General features: G+C 36.4%; 1 protein-coding gene across 1 annotated transcript in view; it reads right to left on the bottom strand.

Annotated features, from left to right (window-relative positions):
- LOC117332319 (muscle M-line assembly protein unc-89-like) overlaps positions 1 to 18,304 on the bottom strand; it is a 135,288-nt gene that overhangs the window by 98,583 nt on the left and 18,401 nt on the right. The window contains 2 exon segments of the mRNA XM_033891204.1: positions 1,160 to 1,235; positions 10,466 to 10,623. Of these exon segments, the coding sequence (XP_033747095.1) occupies positions 1,160 to 1,235; positions 10,466 to 10,623 (234 nt within the window).

Genomic DNA, 18,304 nt, shown 5'->3' with positions numbered 1-18,304 from the left:
TACTCTGTCTACACGTAAATAGGAACATATTGATAACAAAGACCTAATACCCTTTTGTAAATAAACATGACATTAAGTTGTTTTTTTCTATAGTTCTTCAAAGAATGAAAATAAACACAGCACCTTGTTTATAATCTTTTCATGTTTATCACATTCCACAACGACCCAAAACTTGTTTATTGAAAATACCAATCACTTTCAAAGAGTAACACATTCAAATTTAGATTAATTAAAACAAAAATGAATAAAAAAGTGTTTTATGCATATGTAACCTGCTGTCTGTAATTTTAATGAAACTGCTTGACACCTTATCAAAAATCATTCCAAATGTATGTGAAAACATTAACAAAAATATTTATTGGATTGATTGAGCACTAATATGTAAACCTGATTGATGATAAATGAATCTGTACCTTGACATAAAAGCTTCAATATGTAAATTTTGATTTCAGCATATAAATAGAATTTTAATTGATTTGAATAATTTCTATCCTACCAGGCCATGTTTTAGTCTAATTACTCCACCATTAACATGTTAATATATACTCTCCAGGTAGTACCATTACCTGGGCATGTTTTTATATGGATGTTTACTACAGGTAGATTAGAATCGATGATTAATGGATGTTACACATTAATCAAAACACTGTACAGGTGTTATATCTGGCCTCCAGTGTTACTTTTATTTCCCATTTCAGTTTATTTCTAAACTTTATCAATTGGTAGACTTTTTTGCCATTTTATATAATTTAAATGTTTAATATTGAATCACATGAGGATGTAAGAATGTCAATTTAACAACTGTTTTCATTATAAGAGCTTTATAAAGAACCTAAGATTTCCTAAACTTCATTGCTGCATGCTCATCTTCTACACAACTCTCATTGAGACTGTTCGTATGACTGTACGTATTATTGAGACTGTTCATATGACTGCACGTATTATTCAGACTGTTCGTATGACTACTGTACGTAATTAGCTTTACTAAATCATAGACGTTATTTTGAAATGACATTTGTAAGAATAAGCAACTTTCATGCAGTAAAGTTTTTGAAAAAGATTCTCAATCATTTTTTACTGAAAATGAAGTTTGAAAAAGCACCTGCATATATCTTGCATTATACACACAAATTTTACGGTATACAAGTGTCCAACTCACCACGTTCTCGTTGTCGCAGTTGTCGGAGAGCAAGACGAATCTTTCTCTTCTCATCATAGTCGGTTTCTTCAGTCAACTGTTGGAAGAAACAATACATCAATACTAATTAAAACTTATATTCAATAATAGATATAGATAAAACAATTAAGTTTCCACATATTTAACATAAATGGAAAATCGAGGTTGTTAAGATTTTAGGTTCTATACAAGTTATGTACACAGTATCTCCCTCAACACATATTTTTAAAAGAATAACATTACGATAACAGGTTAATAGTAGTTGATCACAGAATATTTTCCTTATCAAAACCTACACACTGACAGGACCAGTCAGGATAAATACAGTCTCCCTTATTAGGGACAGATGAAGTTCATTCTTCACTGAGACAGTTCAGTATTTAATAGGGGGAGGGATTCCTTGTTCATACTGATGTCAGGTCAATGTCCATGGACTTAAATCATGCGATGTAAGGACACCAGCTTGTAGATATCATTAATCTCTGTCTACCTCACCATCTCTGATTTGAATCACTTTTTAAACATCTTATAAATCCATCAATACCAACGTCATCCATCTTCCAAATATAAATATGGACCAACTCCAATTTCTAAAATCACAACATTTTTACAAAAATCAAACACAGACATTTCCTTTAAAGAACAGTTTCACCCAGTAAAACTATTTCAACTATTACAAACCTTTTCTTTGTTATTATTCTGTCTGTTTTGCGATGTCTTAGTGCCCGCATCAGGAGAACCAAAATTTAAACGTTGCTGCATGTATCGGACAAACATGTTCGTGTTAACTATTTTATGTGAGGTAAAATATTCCTTTAAATCAAATCAACACATTTGGTACAAGCTATATCAATCCTGCTAGTTTTATCACGTAGACATTTCAAAGATAACACCACAGTATCACATATATAAGTGTAATCCAAGATTTTTTGTGAAACAGATTATGATGCAGCAAATTGTTTAAACGTAGCCCAGCTCAATATATCGTAACAGACTTTGTGCGAGATGCAAACTTTGTAAACATTGTCGAATCAATATCAAAGCGATGCACGTCAATCAGCTGTGCGTTGTCGTCGGCATGCTTTGAAATCTACGCTAGGACAGCATTTTTCTGTCAATAACCAGCCTCTCCTTGACTTGCGGCTACGTGACAGCTTGTCGGGACAGAATTGAACATCCTGATCACATTTCGGATCAGACCCACATTGATAACAACAGGTAAGGTAGTGTCTGTCCAGGCTCACGTTTAAATCATTCCAATTCACAACTTGACATCAATATCAGGCTTTCCTTCATTTCTATGTCTAAAAAGATTAAATCATATTCTGTAAGTCATTTAAATCTTTCACACTCATGACTTGTGATCTAATATTTTCACTGAGCTTCTATCTCTACACACAACAAATATAAATCATGATGGTGTGCCGTGTAAAGTCAAAAGGATCCTATGATGTGACATTTCACAACTGATTTAAGTCTCAGACGAAGTAGTACTGCTCCTTCAATGTCTGGAGACGTTGACCTGTATCACTGTGACAAGTGACAGATGAAAGCAGCCAATATCTGGTCAGAAGATAAGACGTCAATTATATATTGAAGTAAACTGTCATTTAATTACACCGACTTTATCTGGAGAGAACAGACTCCTGTTAGTAGGAAAGCATGGCACTGCATGTCCATGGAACTGGACTGGAATGTCCTAGCATTGAGGAGACTCGACTCTGTATGTTCCCTGGGACATTCGCCTGAAGTCCTAGTATTGTACATGGAACAAGACTAGATATGTTCTGCTTGATATGCAATACCAGACTGGACACTGGTCACTACAGTAAAACAAGAGTTAGATTCATCCCTGTAACCGAAATGGACAATATTACTCCCAGAACTTACTTGCACCATTTTTATGTCCCTAATGACCTTTTTTGTGTTGATTGGCCGTTAATGTATCAACTATAACTTACTTTAGACTGTCGACTGTACATCCATGGAATTGACTTAGACTGACGACTGGACATATCTGGAAATGATTTAGACTGGACACTGTACATCCCCGTATCAAACTTTACACTGCCCATTGTACCATCCTTCGAAGTAAATATCACTCAAATACCTAACACATCAAGGCCCTGTCATTCAAACGTCGACCTCCATGACATAATCATATTGATCTCCGCGGAATTCTTTTACCATATCTTAAGGCAGCATATAGCCTTTCTCACACCTGTACATAGATCATAACTATTACAACATTTCAGCAGTCAATATACAAAACAAAACAATCCCACTGTGCACACAATCATCTATGTGGCACAGGACTGCCATACGTAGCCAAAATATGTAGAAATATCTATATAGGTATCACGGTGTACACAAACCCACGAGAAACTTTAAACCCCACATTCATACCCCTTTCATTACACACAAAGATTATGTGATCTTGGAAAAACATCCAAATCAAATACTAGACTATACAGGCATTGAAAGCCTGAGCTAATTGCGCCGATTTTCTATTGGTGAACTTGTTTGATTTTATTGAATCGTAAGGAAGGCGAGCATTTCGGTACTACTGATTGTGTATGACTTATATTGCTGTCCCTCCAGGTGATGGCGGGACAAGGTGTTACCTGGACACAGGTGTAAATACAGGTGTAAAACATTCCTGTAGTTATACAAGTATACTGTCCAGGGTATCAATAATATTACAAGGTGAAGTGATCGATGAGCTCACTCACTGGGTATGTCCTTAATCAGGTGTAAATCAAAGTTTTATGTCAGACTGTTCTACCATTAATTTTACTTATAATAGAACAGTGTAGCTATTTCATTAAGCCTAGCAGGAATCAATGGTACCTCTCAATCAGTGTCAGAGAACCTAGAAATGACAGCCATATAGTGGATTTTGTTTATTTTACAGGTACTATTCTTCAGAATCAATTATAAACAACTTCCCAATGTACTACATATAGAGTTATTATGTTTATGGATTAAAATGCAACAGTCAATCAGATGTCAGAGTGACAATTAACCTTCATTTTTCCCCTTAGACATTCAGTCAACCAATCAGAGGAGACAGTGGCCATCTTGGATGACAGATTGCAAAAAACAAAAAACAAAAAACAAAAAAAAAAGATTTTTATATAAAGTTTCATTTGTCAACGTAATGCGCAAATTCGACAGATTGTAACAGATGGCATGAGACAAAAGCAAATTAATGTCTTTTTTCAGAAATTACATATGTAAATGTGTATTTGTAAGCTACGAAATGTACGGTCAATACCATGGTGTCTTATATGTTAACTCATTGTGTATTTATTAAAACGTTGGTACAACATTATCTTTTACTGTTGTAATTTTCATGATTCGATACTAACGCCACCCTCGTTATACCGCCATAATTGACACGGACGAAATGTGGCGATATAACGAGGGTAGACTGTACATCAATGCCAGAGCTCTCAAACAGACTATATAGTGACAATGCCAGACAAATGTATAAATATAAAATATTATATTATCTGTAACAGGTAGGATATTAAGATCCAATGCATGTGGGTGTGGAAAGCCCTACTAGTATTATCTGTACAGCATTGTCCCATCCCATGTATATGCCCCACTAGCAGTCCTCCATTTCCCTCCCCCCTCCCCAATGTCTTCCTGGCTTGCCGAGAGGAAAGGCAAGTAAACCAACTAGGTTCACCCCAATTGATTAGAATAATATACCAGAGTTGTCTTCACTATATCAAGTTACGAAATCTGTTTATTGGGTACTTATTGGAACTGCAATGTAGTCAGGCAAGATTTTGAAGTTCTTAATTGGTTTGGGACATGCAAAAATCAATTCCTTAAATGGTCCCTTGCACTTTTATAAAATCAAATACATGTATATGTATGTCGAAATTGGTGAAATATTCTATAAGAGACAGCAGTATTCATTTGTAAAATACAAACTTATTATATACTTGGAATACAATTTTATAAGCAATTAAGAGCTAAACACTAACTTGGCACTCATATAAAGTCAATGATGACACAGACATAATATATAATCCTTGAATTCCCCGGTGATCACACAACACAGACATAACATATAATCATTAAATTCCCTGGTGATCTGAACAGGTAACTATAATGACTATATTACCTATATATTTAATCCATTAATCTCCCAATAAGGACAATATTCTCTCTGTGACATAATAGCTGACATTCATTACTCCACTTATCGACAGGTTCTGTAGTTTACCACTCAATTAAGAACTTATCTAAGTTTTGACATCAAACCTCTATAGACTTCCTACTAACTTGTAACAATTTGTAACATCTTCTACAATATAATAAAGGAACAGTTTTGGAGGATTTTAACCCCAGAAATCACTGACATTTATTTGACTTTCAACATGTCAACTACCAGTACTTTTGTTGACTGTCTGCAAAGGTTCCTAAGAGGTAGTAAAATTAATGCTACATATATATCTCGATATTTCTATATTTTTTTGCCAACCTCAGCTGAAGGATTGACCAAATGGAGTGTTACGTACATGTCATTAAATGAGAAATAGATGTTACTATGTTTAAGCATCTTTTTTCCTGAGCTGCATGCATAAATATAAGACATCAATATCAAGTTTGTATGTTTGAATAAGATACCTATTTCCTCACCCATACCAAGATGTTTTTTAGCTATATAGGAAATGAGGCTACCTACCTTACTGATAGGGGCTGTAGAGCATAATAGAGTCCCCCATGTTTATATTCCAATTCAACAGATTCTGGAATCATGGAATGTTAGATAATCCAGGTAAGGACCTTAAACATCATATCTACACAACTGCTTCAAACTTCAACCCCTGTACTGTCAAATCAGCAATATCACAGACTTCCTTCGCAGCGTCCAAAATGTCCGCATTAATGATTGAAGGGAATGTGCAATGCTCTCAGGCCAGATACAGAAGTGTTGAATTTACAATGATATCTCCTTTCAGAATAACTGAAATACACACTATTAAATGTCTAAGGCTGGTCAGACCCACAATGACCTCACCAAATGGATTGTCCAAATTTTGTAGGGACAACTGACCAGTCCTGGTTCCTCTACTGACTGGACAACATAATATTGACCAATAACATGTCTATACCCAGTATGTACATTTAACACTAGTTCATTTGAATTTACTTTTATATGATTTATCTATGTCTGATCTAAACCTGGCCTTATAACGATCAGCTTACATAAACAGCTGGATATTGTCACAGTTTTAATCCCAGATCTTTAGAAGACAGGATAACTCGGCAGGTATTGAGTAAACTTGACAGACCTGTTGTATGGAAGTGTTATTGTTACGGATAGAACTCACGATTCACTGTTTTCTCCACAGTGTCAGAATGCCTTGAAAACTTCTATAAATGGTTGACTTTATGGTTTTACAATCCCAAAAAGACATTGTAAAGGCTCATTAATTTTGTGGCAGATAAAACCCGTCTTTTGACACCTTTTTTGGGTGAATTTCCATTGTTGACTTTAAAGGTTTACGACTGTTACACTTTAATTCAGTCAATAGTTTCCATGCAGAGACTAAAATATGACCTTGTTAAAATCCTTACAATTTAAACATTTACAAATTAACTTTCTTCAATAAAACAACAGTTCTGAAAGAGTAACTTGAAGATTTTGTATTCTTTCATTAGAATTTGAAGATAAAACACAGGAGAAAATCAAACTCTAATGTTCTAACAGTTTTAATTGTCAAACAATACACCTGTTTTTTATTGAGTATAGAAAGGAGCAGGTCCAGGCCACAATGCTTGTGCACCAGTGTTAAATATAATCTGTTACTCAGCTGACAAGATGCCTTTGCTTTAGTTGGTAAACATGGTTTTTCCTCTCTCCTTTCATTATAGACCGAAATGCACCAGTGGTAAACTGAACAAAATCTCATTATGAAAGCTCTAGATCGTTTGAATTGAAGCGGCATTTGATGAACAGCACAGACAAAATAAATGAACTGCCCAAAATTCATCAATATATCTACCAATGACTAAGTAATGAACAGCCCGGAAAGACCCTCAATGAACTGTCAGAAATTAATCATTTAATCACGCTGACCTTCAAGAACTACCCAGACCATATATCATCCACGTCACAACAAATATCATAAGGAAACACTTTCCTACTTAAGTAATTTGAAGGTGTGTTGAAAGCTTGCCAAAGTCAATGCTTTTTCAACCACCATGAGATCTCAATGCTTACCTTGAACAATCAAAAATACAAACACACTTGCCGTTTACCGATAAGATCATGGTTATCTGAATGTTTGAATTCCCACAGGCCATGCACTTATTACAAATGCATGTCTCGAAAACATATGACTACACACAAGATCAGCCAAGTTCAGACAAATCTAACATTTATCTTATATTTTTGTATTTAACTTTTTCCAATCATTACCTCATTAGGGAACTAATTATGGCATCATTAATGACTCGTTACAGATAACACTGAAAACCTTATCTCGTTAGGTCAGGTAACAGGTAAACTGCTTTCGTATGTTTACCTGCAATAGGTTATAGTCTCCAGTTTATATCTTTACAAAAGTCCATACATCTTATCACAAGTGGAACACTTTATGAAATTGTCTTTTTATGCGGAAATACACAATTCAACCTTTCTAATGTTGGTTATTTTATGACCTGGTTAGGGATTTATAAGTGATGATACACATGTATATACTGACATATGATTTTAACTTTAAATCAGTCGACACTTTTGACTATGTATTTTCTTTAGGCATTACTTTATTCGATTACACATTGAGTCTACAGCACTCTTTTCATGTGTGGTCAAAATATGAAATATACAATATTTACATATGTTCTTCACACAGGAAGAAACTTTAAATACCTGAATGCAAGTTAAGTGAAAATTCGCCTCTGGTTATTGTTCAGTGGATTGTAGAAACAAAACAAATTGTTCTATATATATAAATCTGTATTTCTATTCATCTAAATGACAACTATAAAATTTTATTAACATATTTCTGCTAATATGTTGTCTTTTATCATGACATAATTATGACAAAAGATTTCCAACAAAACAAACACTGTTATCTAAACTCTATGAAAATATGAGTGCTTGAACATCTGTCAAATATAAGATATAAGAAGGTCTATAAGCGGTGAACTTTTGACTTGGGAGATTTAAGGAGGAGACATAAAACAGATTTATAACATGTAATATCATCTTTAGCACTTTAATTCAATGGGGTAAATATTTACATATATATGTAAACAATGGTAACAAATATCCCTATATCTGGTACAGACAGCACCCTATCTACATCCCTCGTAAACTCCATGGAATCCTCAGACTATCAGGGAAACAAAAAGTAACTGCACTCCGCCTTTGACGTCCACATCGAGTACACATTGAGTATCGCTGAAGACAGGTTTATCTAATTTCTACACTTGATTACACATGAAGAAATCATCATTTATGGTCTTTCCATGCCAGCAAGTTTTGACACTGGTTGTAAATAAAGTTCAGAGATAGGAAATAAAAAAGCCATTAAATGGCCTGACCTTTATACAGTGGTTATGATACTTCCACAGGCTGATACCATTTAATTTACTTCAGCTGACTCAGATAAAAGAATCGGTTGATTTTCACAAATCATTGCAGTTCATTGTATGTACATGTAAACAAATACCATAGACATCCTGTTACAACCAAGTCACAAAACATCTCAGGAAAAACTCACAAAGCATCTGACAACTGAGACTACCAAATAACCTCTACACAAAGACTCCCTCTAACTCAGACTACAATGTACCAAGTAACCTCTATAAAAAGCTTCCCTCTAACTCAGACTACCAAGTAACCTCTATACAAAGCCTCCCTCTAACTCAGACTACCAAATAACCTCTATACAAAGACTCCCTCTAGCTCAGACTACAATGTACCAAGTAACCTCTATAAAAAGCTTCCCTCTAACTCAGACTACCAAGTAACCTCTATACAAAGCCTCCCTCTAACTCAGACTACCAAATAACCTCTATACAAAGACTCCCTCTAACTCAGACTACCAAGTAACCTCTATACAAAGCCTCCCTCTAACTCAGACTACCAAATAACCTCTATACAAAGACTCCCTCTAACTCAGACTACCAAGTAACCTCTATACAAAGCTTCCCTCTAACTCAGACTACCAAGTAACCTCTACACAAAGCCTCCCTCTAACTCAGACTACCAAATAACCTCTACACAAAGACTCCCTCTAACTCAGACTACAATGTACCAAGTAACCTCTATACAAAGCTTCCCTTTAACTCAGACTACCAAATAACCTCTATACAAAGACTCCCTCTAACTCAGACTACCAAGTAACCTCTATACAAAGCCTCCCTCTAACTCAGACTACCAAATAACCTCTACACAAAGCCTCCCTCTAACTCAGACTACCAAGTAACCTCTATACAAAGCCTCCCTCTAACTCAGACTACCAAATAACCTCTATACAAAGCTTCCCTCTAACTCAGACTACCAAGTAACCTCTATACAAAGCTTCCTTCTAACCCAGACTACCAAATACCCTCTATACAAAGACTCTCTCTAACTCAGACTACCAAGTAACCTCTATACAAAGCCTCCCTCTAGAGAATTCTGCTACAAAGGATTGTAAAACAAGACATAATTGCCTTCACAAGTGTTAGATCCAGTAGAGCTAAACATTAGTTACAATTTGTGTCGCCCCTCGAATGCTGAAATCTTCATTAACACTCATTTGTCCACAAATGTACATTTGTATGACAAGCTTTAAGGTTGTATGTTACCTTCTGACATTGCTTGGCATCCCTCGCTTTCCTGCTTCCCTGCTTCCCAGGTCTTAAACACTGGATTATATAGCTTTTTGTCCTTTGGCTGTCAGTGATTTAAAGCTATTTGTATAGCAATCAATAATTGTTTCAATTCAATTTTTTTTTTACTAATTTTACGACAATTATGAAACAAGTTATAATCAATTTATATTTATCACTTTCATTGGCTCAAATGGAAAAGTCCAGAGAGTCATATATTTGGTGAAATCCAGAGAACCTGATGGCAATAATTTGGTTGAAAATTAGTGATCCTATATCCTTTTCACATTTCACATATGACCAGGGAATACATATCATGGCTGTTCTGGTGAGAGGCAAAAACACTATCCACTGCACCACCTGACCTATTTGTTTGGCCTGAATTTTATTTGTATGATCCCTATAATGGAGCATAAAACAATAAAAATTTATACATACTAGACGTCGTAGTTCAGGGATGCTTTCTATGTCAGTGTATCCATTCAGGGGAGTCAAATCCGGATCAACCCTGGTCAACGGAGTTGTCTCCCTTACAAACGGGATCTCCTGTGGGCTGATGGGAGTTTTGTCACTTCCACTGTCACAGTTTTCTAATGCTGAAGATGAAAAAAAGTAAACTGTTAGTTTAATATATGTTAGTTTAAACTGTTAGTTTAGGATAAATTATGTTAGTTTATATGAATTAGTCTCTATGGTAGGTCAAACAGAACATAATCAATAAAAACATATCTGGGTAAAATTATATAAACATGAAGATAGATAATTCAATGGACTAGTCCCCCACAAAATATGAAATTTGACCTTTGACCTTGATGCAGGTCAAAATGTAGATCAGTTTTGATGCTCGACATACTGCCTTGTCTAGGTTGTAGTGCAGGAAAAGTCAGCCTGGCAAACTTTTTCTTCCATGTAGGTCAAAGGTCAAAACATAGGCTAAAGTGACATACTCTTGGTGGTACGTGGAAGACTACCTCACCGACTTACTGTAGATTAACATGGAACACCCCTCACCCCAGTGACCCCGTGCCCCAAGTATAAAGTTCTAGTAACAAGTAGTGTAGTACAGAAGGACAAACTAAACACCAAAAAAAAAAAATACAACAAAGCATTTCATGTTGTCAGTGGCAAAATTATCATATATTAGAATCCATAATAATTTCAGCATAGAAGTTATATGTAATAATCAGGAAATTCTGTATAGATAAAAAAAAAAAAAGACTCGTGTTACAATACTGAATTACAGGTCAATCACGACCCTTGAAATGTGGGGATTTATCGTTTGACCTCTGATATCAATCATCAGTAATCCCAGACAGAGTAATACCACAGATATTGGTGGTGTTTATGTCATGAATCAAATCTAAAGAGCCCTTGTAATCCCCCAGCTGGGGCCAAACGTGACACTCCAGGTGTTCTTACCAACAGGTTTGTTTGTGAAAGACAAGCTCACCTCCTGTTGACGTATTTTTTATCAATGTTGCTGTTGTCAAGGTCACAATCTCACAAACTTTAAAGTATTGAAAGTAAATGAGTACAACAAGACAGGATGGTCAGATATAATTTATAACCAATACAATAAATTCTTATTTGTAGGGGATATATCAACTTTTCACTAAAACTGATTTCTAGGCTGTGTCCAGCTACAGTAGTAAGAAGTTGTCTCCAGTCAGTTATAAGCTGTCTCCAGTCAGTTATAAGTTGTCTCCAGTCAGTTATAAGATATCTCCAGTCAGTTATTACCTGTCTCCAGTCAGTTATAAGTTGTCTCCAGTCAGTTATTAGCTGTCTCCAGTCAGTTATTAGCTGTCTCCAGTCAGTTATTAGTTGTCTCTAGTCAGTTATTAGCTGTCTCCAGTCAGTTATAACCTGTCTCCAGTCAGTTATAAGTTGTCTCCAGTCAGTTATTAGCTGTCTCCGGTCAGTTATTAGCTGTCTCCAGTCAGTTATTACCTGTCTCCAGTCAGTTATAAGTTGTCTCCAGTCAGTTATTAGCTGTCTCCGGTCAGTTATTAGCTGTCTCCAGTCAGTTATTACCTGTCTCCAGTCAGTTATAAGTTGTCTCCAGTCAGTTATTAGCTGTCTCCAGTCAGTTATTAGCTGTCTCCAGTCAGTTATTACCTGTCTCCAGTCAGTTATTACCCGTCTCCAGTCAGTTATTACCTGTCTCCAGTCAGTTATAAGCTGTCTCCAGTCAGTTATAAGCTGTCTCCAGTCAGTTATTAGCTGTCTCCAGTCAGTTATAAGCTGTCTCCAGTCAGTTATACCTGTCTCCAGTCAGTTATAGCTGTCTCCAGTCAGTTATAGCTGTCTCCAGTCAGTTATTAGCTGTCTCCAGCAGTTATTAGCTGTCTCCAGTCAGTTATTAGCTGTCTCCAGTCAGTTATAAGTCTGTCTCCAGTCAGTTATAAGCTGTCTCCAGTCAGTTATTAGCTGTCTCCAGTCAGTTATTAGCTGTCTCCAGTCAGTTATAAGCTGTCTCCAGTCAGTTATTAGCTGTCTCCAGTCAGTTATAGCTGTCTCCAGTCAGTTATAAGCTGTCTCCAGTCAGTTATAAGCTGTCTCCAGTCAGTTATTAGCTGTCTCCAGTCAGTTATAAGCTGTCTCCAGTCAGTTATTAGCTGTCTCCAGTCAGTTATAAGCTGTCTCCAGTCAGTTATAAGCTGTCTCCAGTCAGTTTATAGCTGTCTCCAGTCAGTTATAACCTGTCTCCAGTCAGTTATTAGCTGTCTCCAGTCAGTTATAAGTTGTCTCCAGTCAGTTATTAGCTGTCTCCAGTCAGTTATTAGCTGTCTCTAGTCAGTTATAAGCTGTCTCCAGTCAGTTATTACCTGTCTCCAGCCAGTTATTACCTGTCTCTAGTCAGTTATAAGCTGTCTCCAGTCAGTTATTACCTGTCTCCAGCCAGTTATTACCTGTCTCCAATCAGTTATAAGCTGTCTCCAGTCAGTTATAATCTGTCTCCAGTCAGTTATTAGCTGTCTCCAGTCAGTTATTAGCTGTCTCCAGTCAGTTATTAGCTGTCTCCAGTCAGTTATAAGCTGTCTCCAGTCAGTTATAACCTGTCTCCAGTCAGTTATAAGCTGTCTCCAGTCAGTTATAACCTGTCTCTAGTCAGTTATAACCTGTCTCCAATCAGTTATAAGCTGTCTCCAGTCAGTTATAAGCTGTCTCCAATCAGTTATTAGCTGTCTCCAGTCAGTTATAAGCTGTCTCCAGTCAGTTATAAGCTGTCTCCAGTCAGTTATAACCTGTCTCCAGTCAGTTATAAGCTGTCTCCAGTCAGTTATAAGCTGTCTCCAGTCAGTTATAAGCTGTCTCCAGTCAGTTATAAGCTGTCTCCAGTCAGTTATAAGCTGTCTCCAGTCAGTTATTAGCTGTCTCCAGTCAGTTATAAGCTGTCTCCAGTCAGTTATTACCTGTCTCCAGTCAGTTATAGCTGTCTCCAGTCAGTTATTACCTGTCTCCAATCAGTTATTAGCTGTCTCCAGTCAGTTATAAGCTGTCTCCAGTCAGTTATAAGCTGTCTCCAGTCAGTTATAAGCTGTCTCCAGTCAGTTATACGTTGTCTCCAGTCAGTTATTAGCTGTCTCCAGTCAGTTATAAGCTGTCTCCAGTCAGTTATAAGCTGTCTCCAGTCAGTTATAAGCTGTCTCCAGTCAGTTATTAGCTGTCTCCAGTCAGTTATTAGCTGTCTCCAGTCAGTTATTAGCTGTCTCCAGTCAGTTATTAGCTGTCTCCAGTCAGTTATAAGCTGTCTCCAGTCAGTTATTAGCTGTCTCCAGTCAGTTATTAGTTGTCTCCAGTCAGTTATAAGCTGTCTCCAGTCAGTTATTAGCTTGTCTCCAGTCAGTTATAAGCTGTCTCCAGTCAGTTATTAGCTGTCTCCAGTCAGTTATAAGCTGTCTCCAGTCAGTTATTAGCTGTCTCCAGTCAGTTATTAGCTGTCTCCAGTCAGTTATTAGCTGTCTCCAATCAGTTATTAGCTGTCTCCAGTCAGTTATAAGCTGTCTCCAGTCAGTTATTAGCTGTCTCCAGTCAGTTATTAGCTGTCTCCAGTCAGTTATTAGCTGTCTCCAGTCAGTTATTAAGCTGTCTCCAGTCAGTTATAGCTGTCTCCAGTCAGTTATAAGCTGTCTCCAGTCAGTTATTAGCTGTCTCCAGTCAGTTATTAGCTTGTCTCCAGTCAGTTATTAGCTGTCTCCAGTCAGTTATTAGCTGTCTCCAGTCAGTTATTAGTTGTCTCCAGTCAGTTATTAGTTGTCTCCAGTCAGTTATTAGTTGTCTCCAGTCAGTTATAAGTTGTCTCCAGTCAGTTATTAGTTGTCTCTAGTCAGTTATAAGCTGTCTCCAGTCAGTTATTAGTTGTCTCCAGTCAGTTATTAGTTGTCTCCAGTCAGTTATTAGCTGTCTCCAGTCAGTTATTAGCTGTCTCCAGTCAGTTATAAGTTGTCTCCAGTCAGTTATAAGCTGTCTCCAGTCAGTTATTAGCTGTCTCCAGTCAGTTATAAGCTGTCTCCAGTCAGTTATAAGCTGTCTCTAGTCAGTTATTAGCTGTCTCCAGTCAGTTATTAGCTGTCTCCAGTCAGTTATAAGTTGTCTCCAGTCAGTTATAAGCTGTCTCCAGTCAGTTATAAGCTGTCTCCAGTCAGTTATTAGCTGTCTCCAGTCAGTTATAAGCTGTCTCCAGTTTATAACCTGTCTCCAGTCAGTTATAACCTGTCTCCAGTCAGTTATAAGTTGTCTCCAGTCAGTTATAAGCTGTCTCCAGTCAGTTATAAGTTGTCTCCAGTCAGTTATTAGCTGTCTCCAGTCAGTTATAAGCTGTCTCCAGTCAGTTATTAGCTGTCTCCAGTCAGTTATTAGCTGTCTCCGGTCAGTTATAAGTTGTCTCCAGTCAGTTATAAGCTGTCTCCAGTCAGTTATAAGTTGTCTCCAGTTTATAAGCTGTCTCCAGTCAGTTATAAGCTGTCTCCAGTCAGTTATAAGCTGTCTCCAGTCAGTTATTAGCTGTCTCCAGTCAGTTATAAGTTGTCTCCAGTCAGTTATAAGTTGTCTCCAGTCAGTTATTACCCGTCTCCAGTCAGTTATAACCTGTCTCCGGTTTATAAGCTGTCTCCAGTCAGTTATAAGCTGTCTCCAGTTTATAAGCTGTCTCCAGTCAGTTATAAGCTGTCTCCAGTTTATAAGCTGTCTCCAGTCAGTTATAAGCTGTCTCCTGTCAGTTATAACCTGTCTCCAGTCAGTTATTAGCTGTCTCCAGTCAGTTATTAGCTGTCTCCAGTCAGTTATTACCTGTCTCCAGTCAGTTATTAGCTGTCTCCAGTCAGTTATAAGCTGTCTCCAGTCAGGTATAAGCTGTCTCCAGTTTATAAGCTGTCTCTAACAACCAAGACAATGAAGACAGCAAGTTAATCAAGTACTCCCACATTGTCCTAATCATCAGTATATTATATGGTAGGATCTGTTTCTCAGTCGGTGGCTTCAATAAGCTAGACATTAATCAAATAAAAGATATATTGGAAAGGTTTATGTAATATTTATCAGGTAAACATTTATTTCTACTCAAATATGACTAATAATTTGTTAATACATGCATTAATTTGTAATCTACTTGTCAGATGTAGTTTTATTACCTTAAAAAGCAAATCATCTTTACTGACCCAGAAATAAGAATTTTAAACTTACCATGTTTATGTAAATATCTGATCCTGACCCAGTTTAAAGTTTCTCCAATTACAAACATTGCCTTTACAACGCCCTTCTCTGATACAATATCCAACATCCTTTGAGAATGATATGGAAAAATCTGATTTAAATACCGCTATTTAAAACCCTATACATCAGATTTGTAAACAATCAACCTCTGTTCTAAGTTACACCACAATACAACAACAGTTTTCTCAAGGTCATTTATAATTCCTCCTGTTAATGGACATCCTGCATGTGCAACTTAATCAACATTTTGTCCCAGAGAAAGCATTAACAGAGTAAATCTCATTAAAGTGTTATGCAATAAATCTTCACTCTCTAAGAATAACTCCAACCAGGCATTAAACATCAATGTTTTACACACACTGGCTGTCCTTTGTATCCCCTTAAAGACTTCCTCCAAATGAAATCAAGACAATTTTCCTTTGTATCCCCTTAAAGACTTCCTCCAAATGAAATCAAGACAATTTGCTTCAAATTCTCCAAAACAACGAAGACAATTTGTCCTTCAAATCAACATAGACAATTTGTCCATCAACTCAATCTGGAGAGTTTGTATCCTTCAAACTAACAGAGACAATTTGTTTCAAATCAACAAAATCAATAATCAGCAAAGTCAATTTGTCTTCTTCAATTAATTCAACCTAGAGGTATATCCTACAAATGGACCTAGACAATTGACATATTTTTAAGTCTTAACAAACCATTCATATCCTTCAAAATCAACTAGAGCTGTCACCGAGGGGGTGACAAGTATACCCCCGCTTTTCCATGATTGGTTTAGATACTTTGTGACGCTGCCTAAGAACTAAGTGAATGCATAGCCGAACAAAATTTTGCTCGTTTTTAAAGAAAAAAGGGGCATAACTCTAGTATAACTGGTAATTCGGCAAAATCTTTGCATAGAGCTAAGCCTCATAGGGTCCTCTAACTACATACCAAATTTTAGTAAAATCCATTGAAAACAAAGCAAATGCATAGCAGGACAAGCTAGTAACTATTTTTTACATAAAGGGGCATAACTCTGTAAAAAGAGTTTGTTCGGAAGAAGCCGTTACTGGAGACACAACTTCATGCCATCCTTCAACTCTGTATAAAGTTTCAAGATAATCCATCAAAAACTAAATGAATGCATAGCCGGACAAAATTATGACACATTTTGTATGAAAAAGGGGCATAACTCTGATAAAAAGGGCTAAATCGCGAAATCACTGCAGGGGACACAAGTTCATATGGTCTTCTAACTATATACCAAATTTGAGTGAAATCCATAAAGAAATGAGCGAATGCATAGCACAAATTTTGTGACGGATGGACGGCCGGCCGGACGGACAAGGTGATTCCAGTATACCCCCACTAACTTCGTTGCGGGGGGTATAATAAAAATTCCTTTCCTCCTTCAAACTGTTTTGAAGTAAACAAAGTAGATCCACCTTTAAACTGGCACCAGGCCCCTGGCAGGTACTGATACCCCTGTACAGGTGTGGTACCCCACATGTATGAGAAATGCAGGTTTATATCTTAACCTGTACACATCTCCAGCTAGATAAGTTGATACAGTCCTGGTTTTGTAACTATGACAACAGATATGAGGGATAGTCCACAAAAAAGTCCAGGTCTGAGCTAGATTGTATCTACACTCCAACTCAGACAATATTCTGCCATTCAGTACATTGTTCACTAACACATGGCACCATTTAACTAACCTGAGTGATTTTATCAGTTTCTCATAAAAAACTTGAATCTTGTTAAAAACATTTAAAAATATAAAATAAATATTTACTTACATATCATGTTTAATGATCCTTTCTGTTTATCATACCTTGACACAAAGTACAGATATTCTGACTGATACTCTACAACTGAAATTCCTTATTCGACAATACAATTTAAAATACTTCATATTGGTTCAAAAGAGAACTATGAGAAAAAAATCAAGATGTTCATAATCAGTATGTCTAAATTTACTTTAAATATCCTATGCTATATTGAAATTGAAAAATTCAGACATTTCATCATCCATTACATAGGTATACAGTATATGTGATTGCATTTACTCATTATTTGAATCAGTGTATTAACGTTTTTCCTAATCAGAACTGACAATGATTTTCCATGGGGTTTATTGAAACCACCCAATTGCTCTAGTCTATTAAAACTTCCCTGTAGACAGAAATCACGGTAATGATAGTACAGGTAATGAGGTGTGAGAACATGTCTGCTCGCTGTCCTCCGAGATGTTAAAAGTGCATTCTCTCCTGTCATCTCTACTTTTATCAAGGGTAATTGGCCAATTCAATCACCAAAGAAAAAAAATTCAATGAATTTTCTAAAAAGTTTTAACAAAGAGTTAAGCTTAAATTATTTTAATTATCATAATCCATTTAACAGACATCTCTTTTGAGAAAGATCTATAATCAACAGTCTACAGAGGTCTAGAGACACACAATACCATTTCAGGAACATCAACAAAAATAGAGAAAAAGGATGTATTAATAGTACAAGATCTATAGAGACATTAAATGTTGAACCTTCACAGCAATATATACTGGGTATATCACCCACACT

The sequence above is a fragment of the Pecten maximus genome, chromosome 8, assembly GCF_902652985.1.
Source record: "Pecten maximus chromosome 8, xPecMax1.1, whole genome shotgun sequence".
NCBI classification, from domain to species: domain Eukaryota; kingdom Metazoa; phylum Mollusca; class Bivalvia; order Pectinida; family Pectinidae; genus Pecten; species Pecten maximus.
Note: the sequence above shows the minus strand (reverse complement) of the source record. Positions and strands in the feature narration are given on the sequence as shown.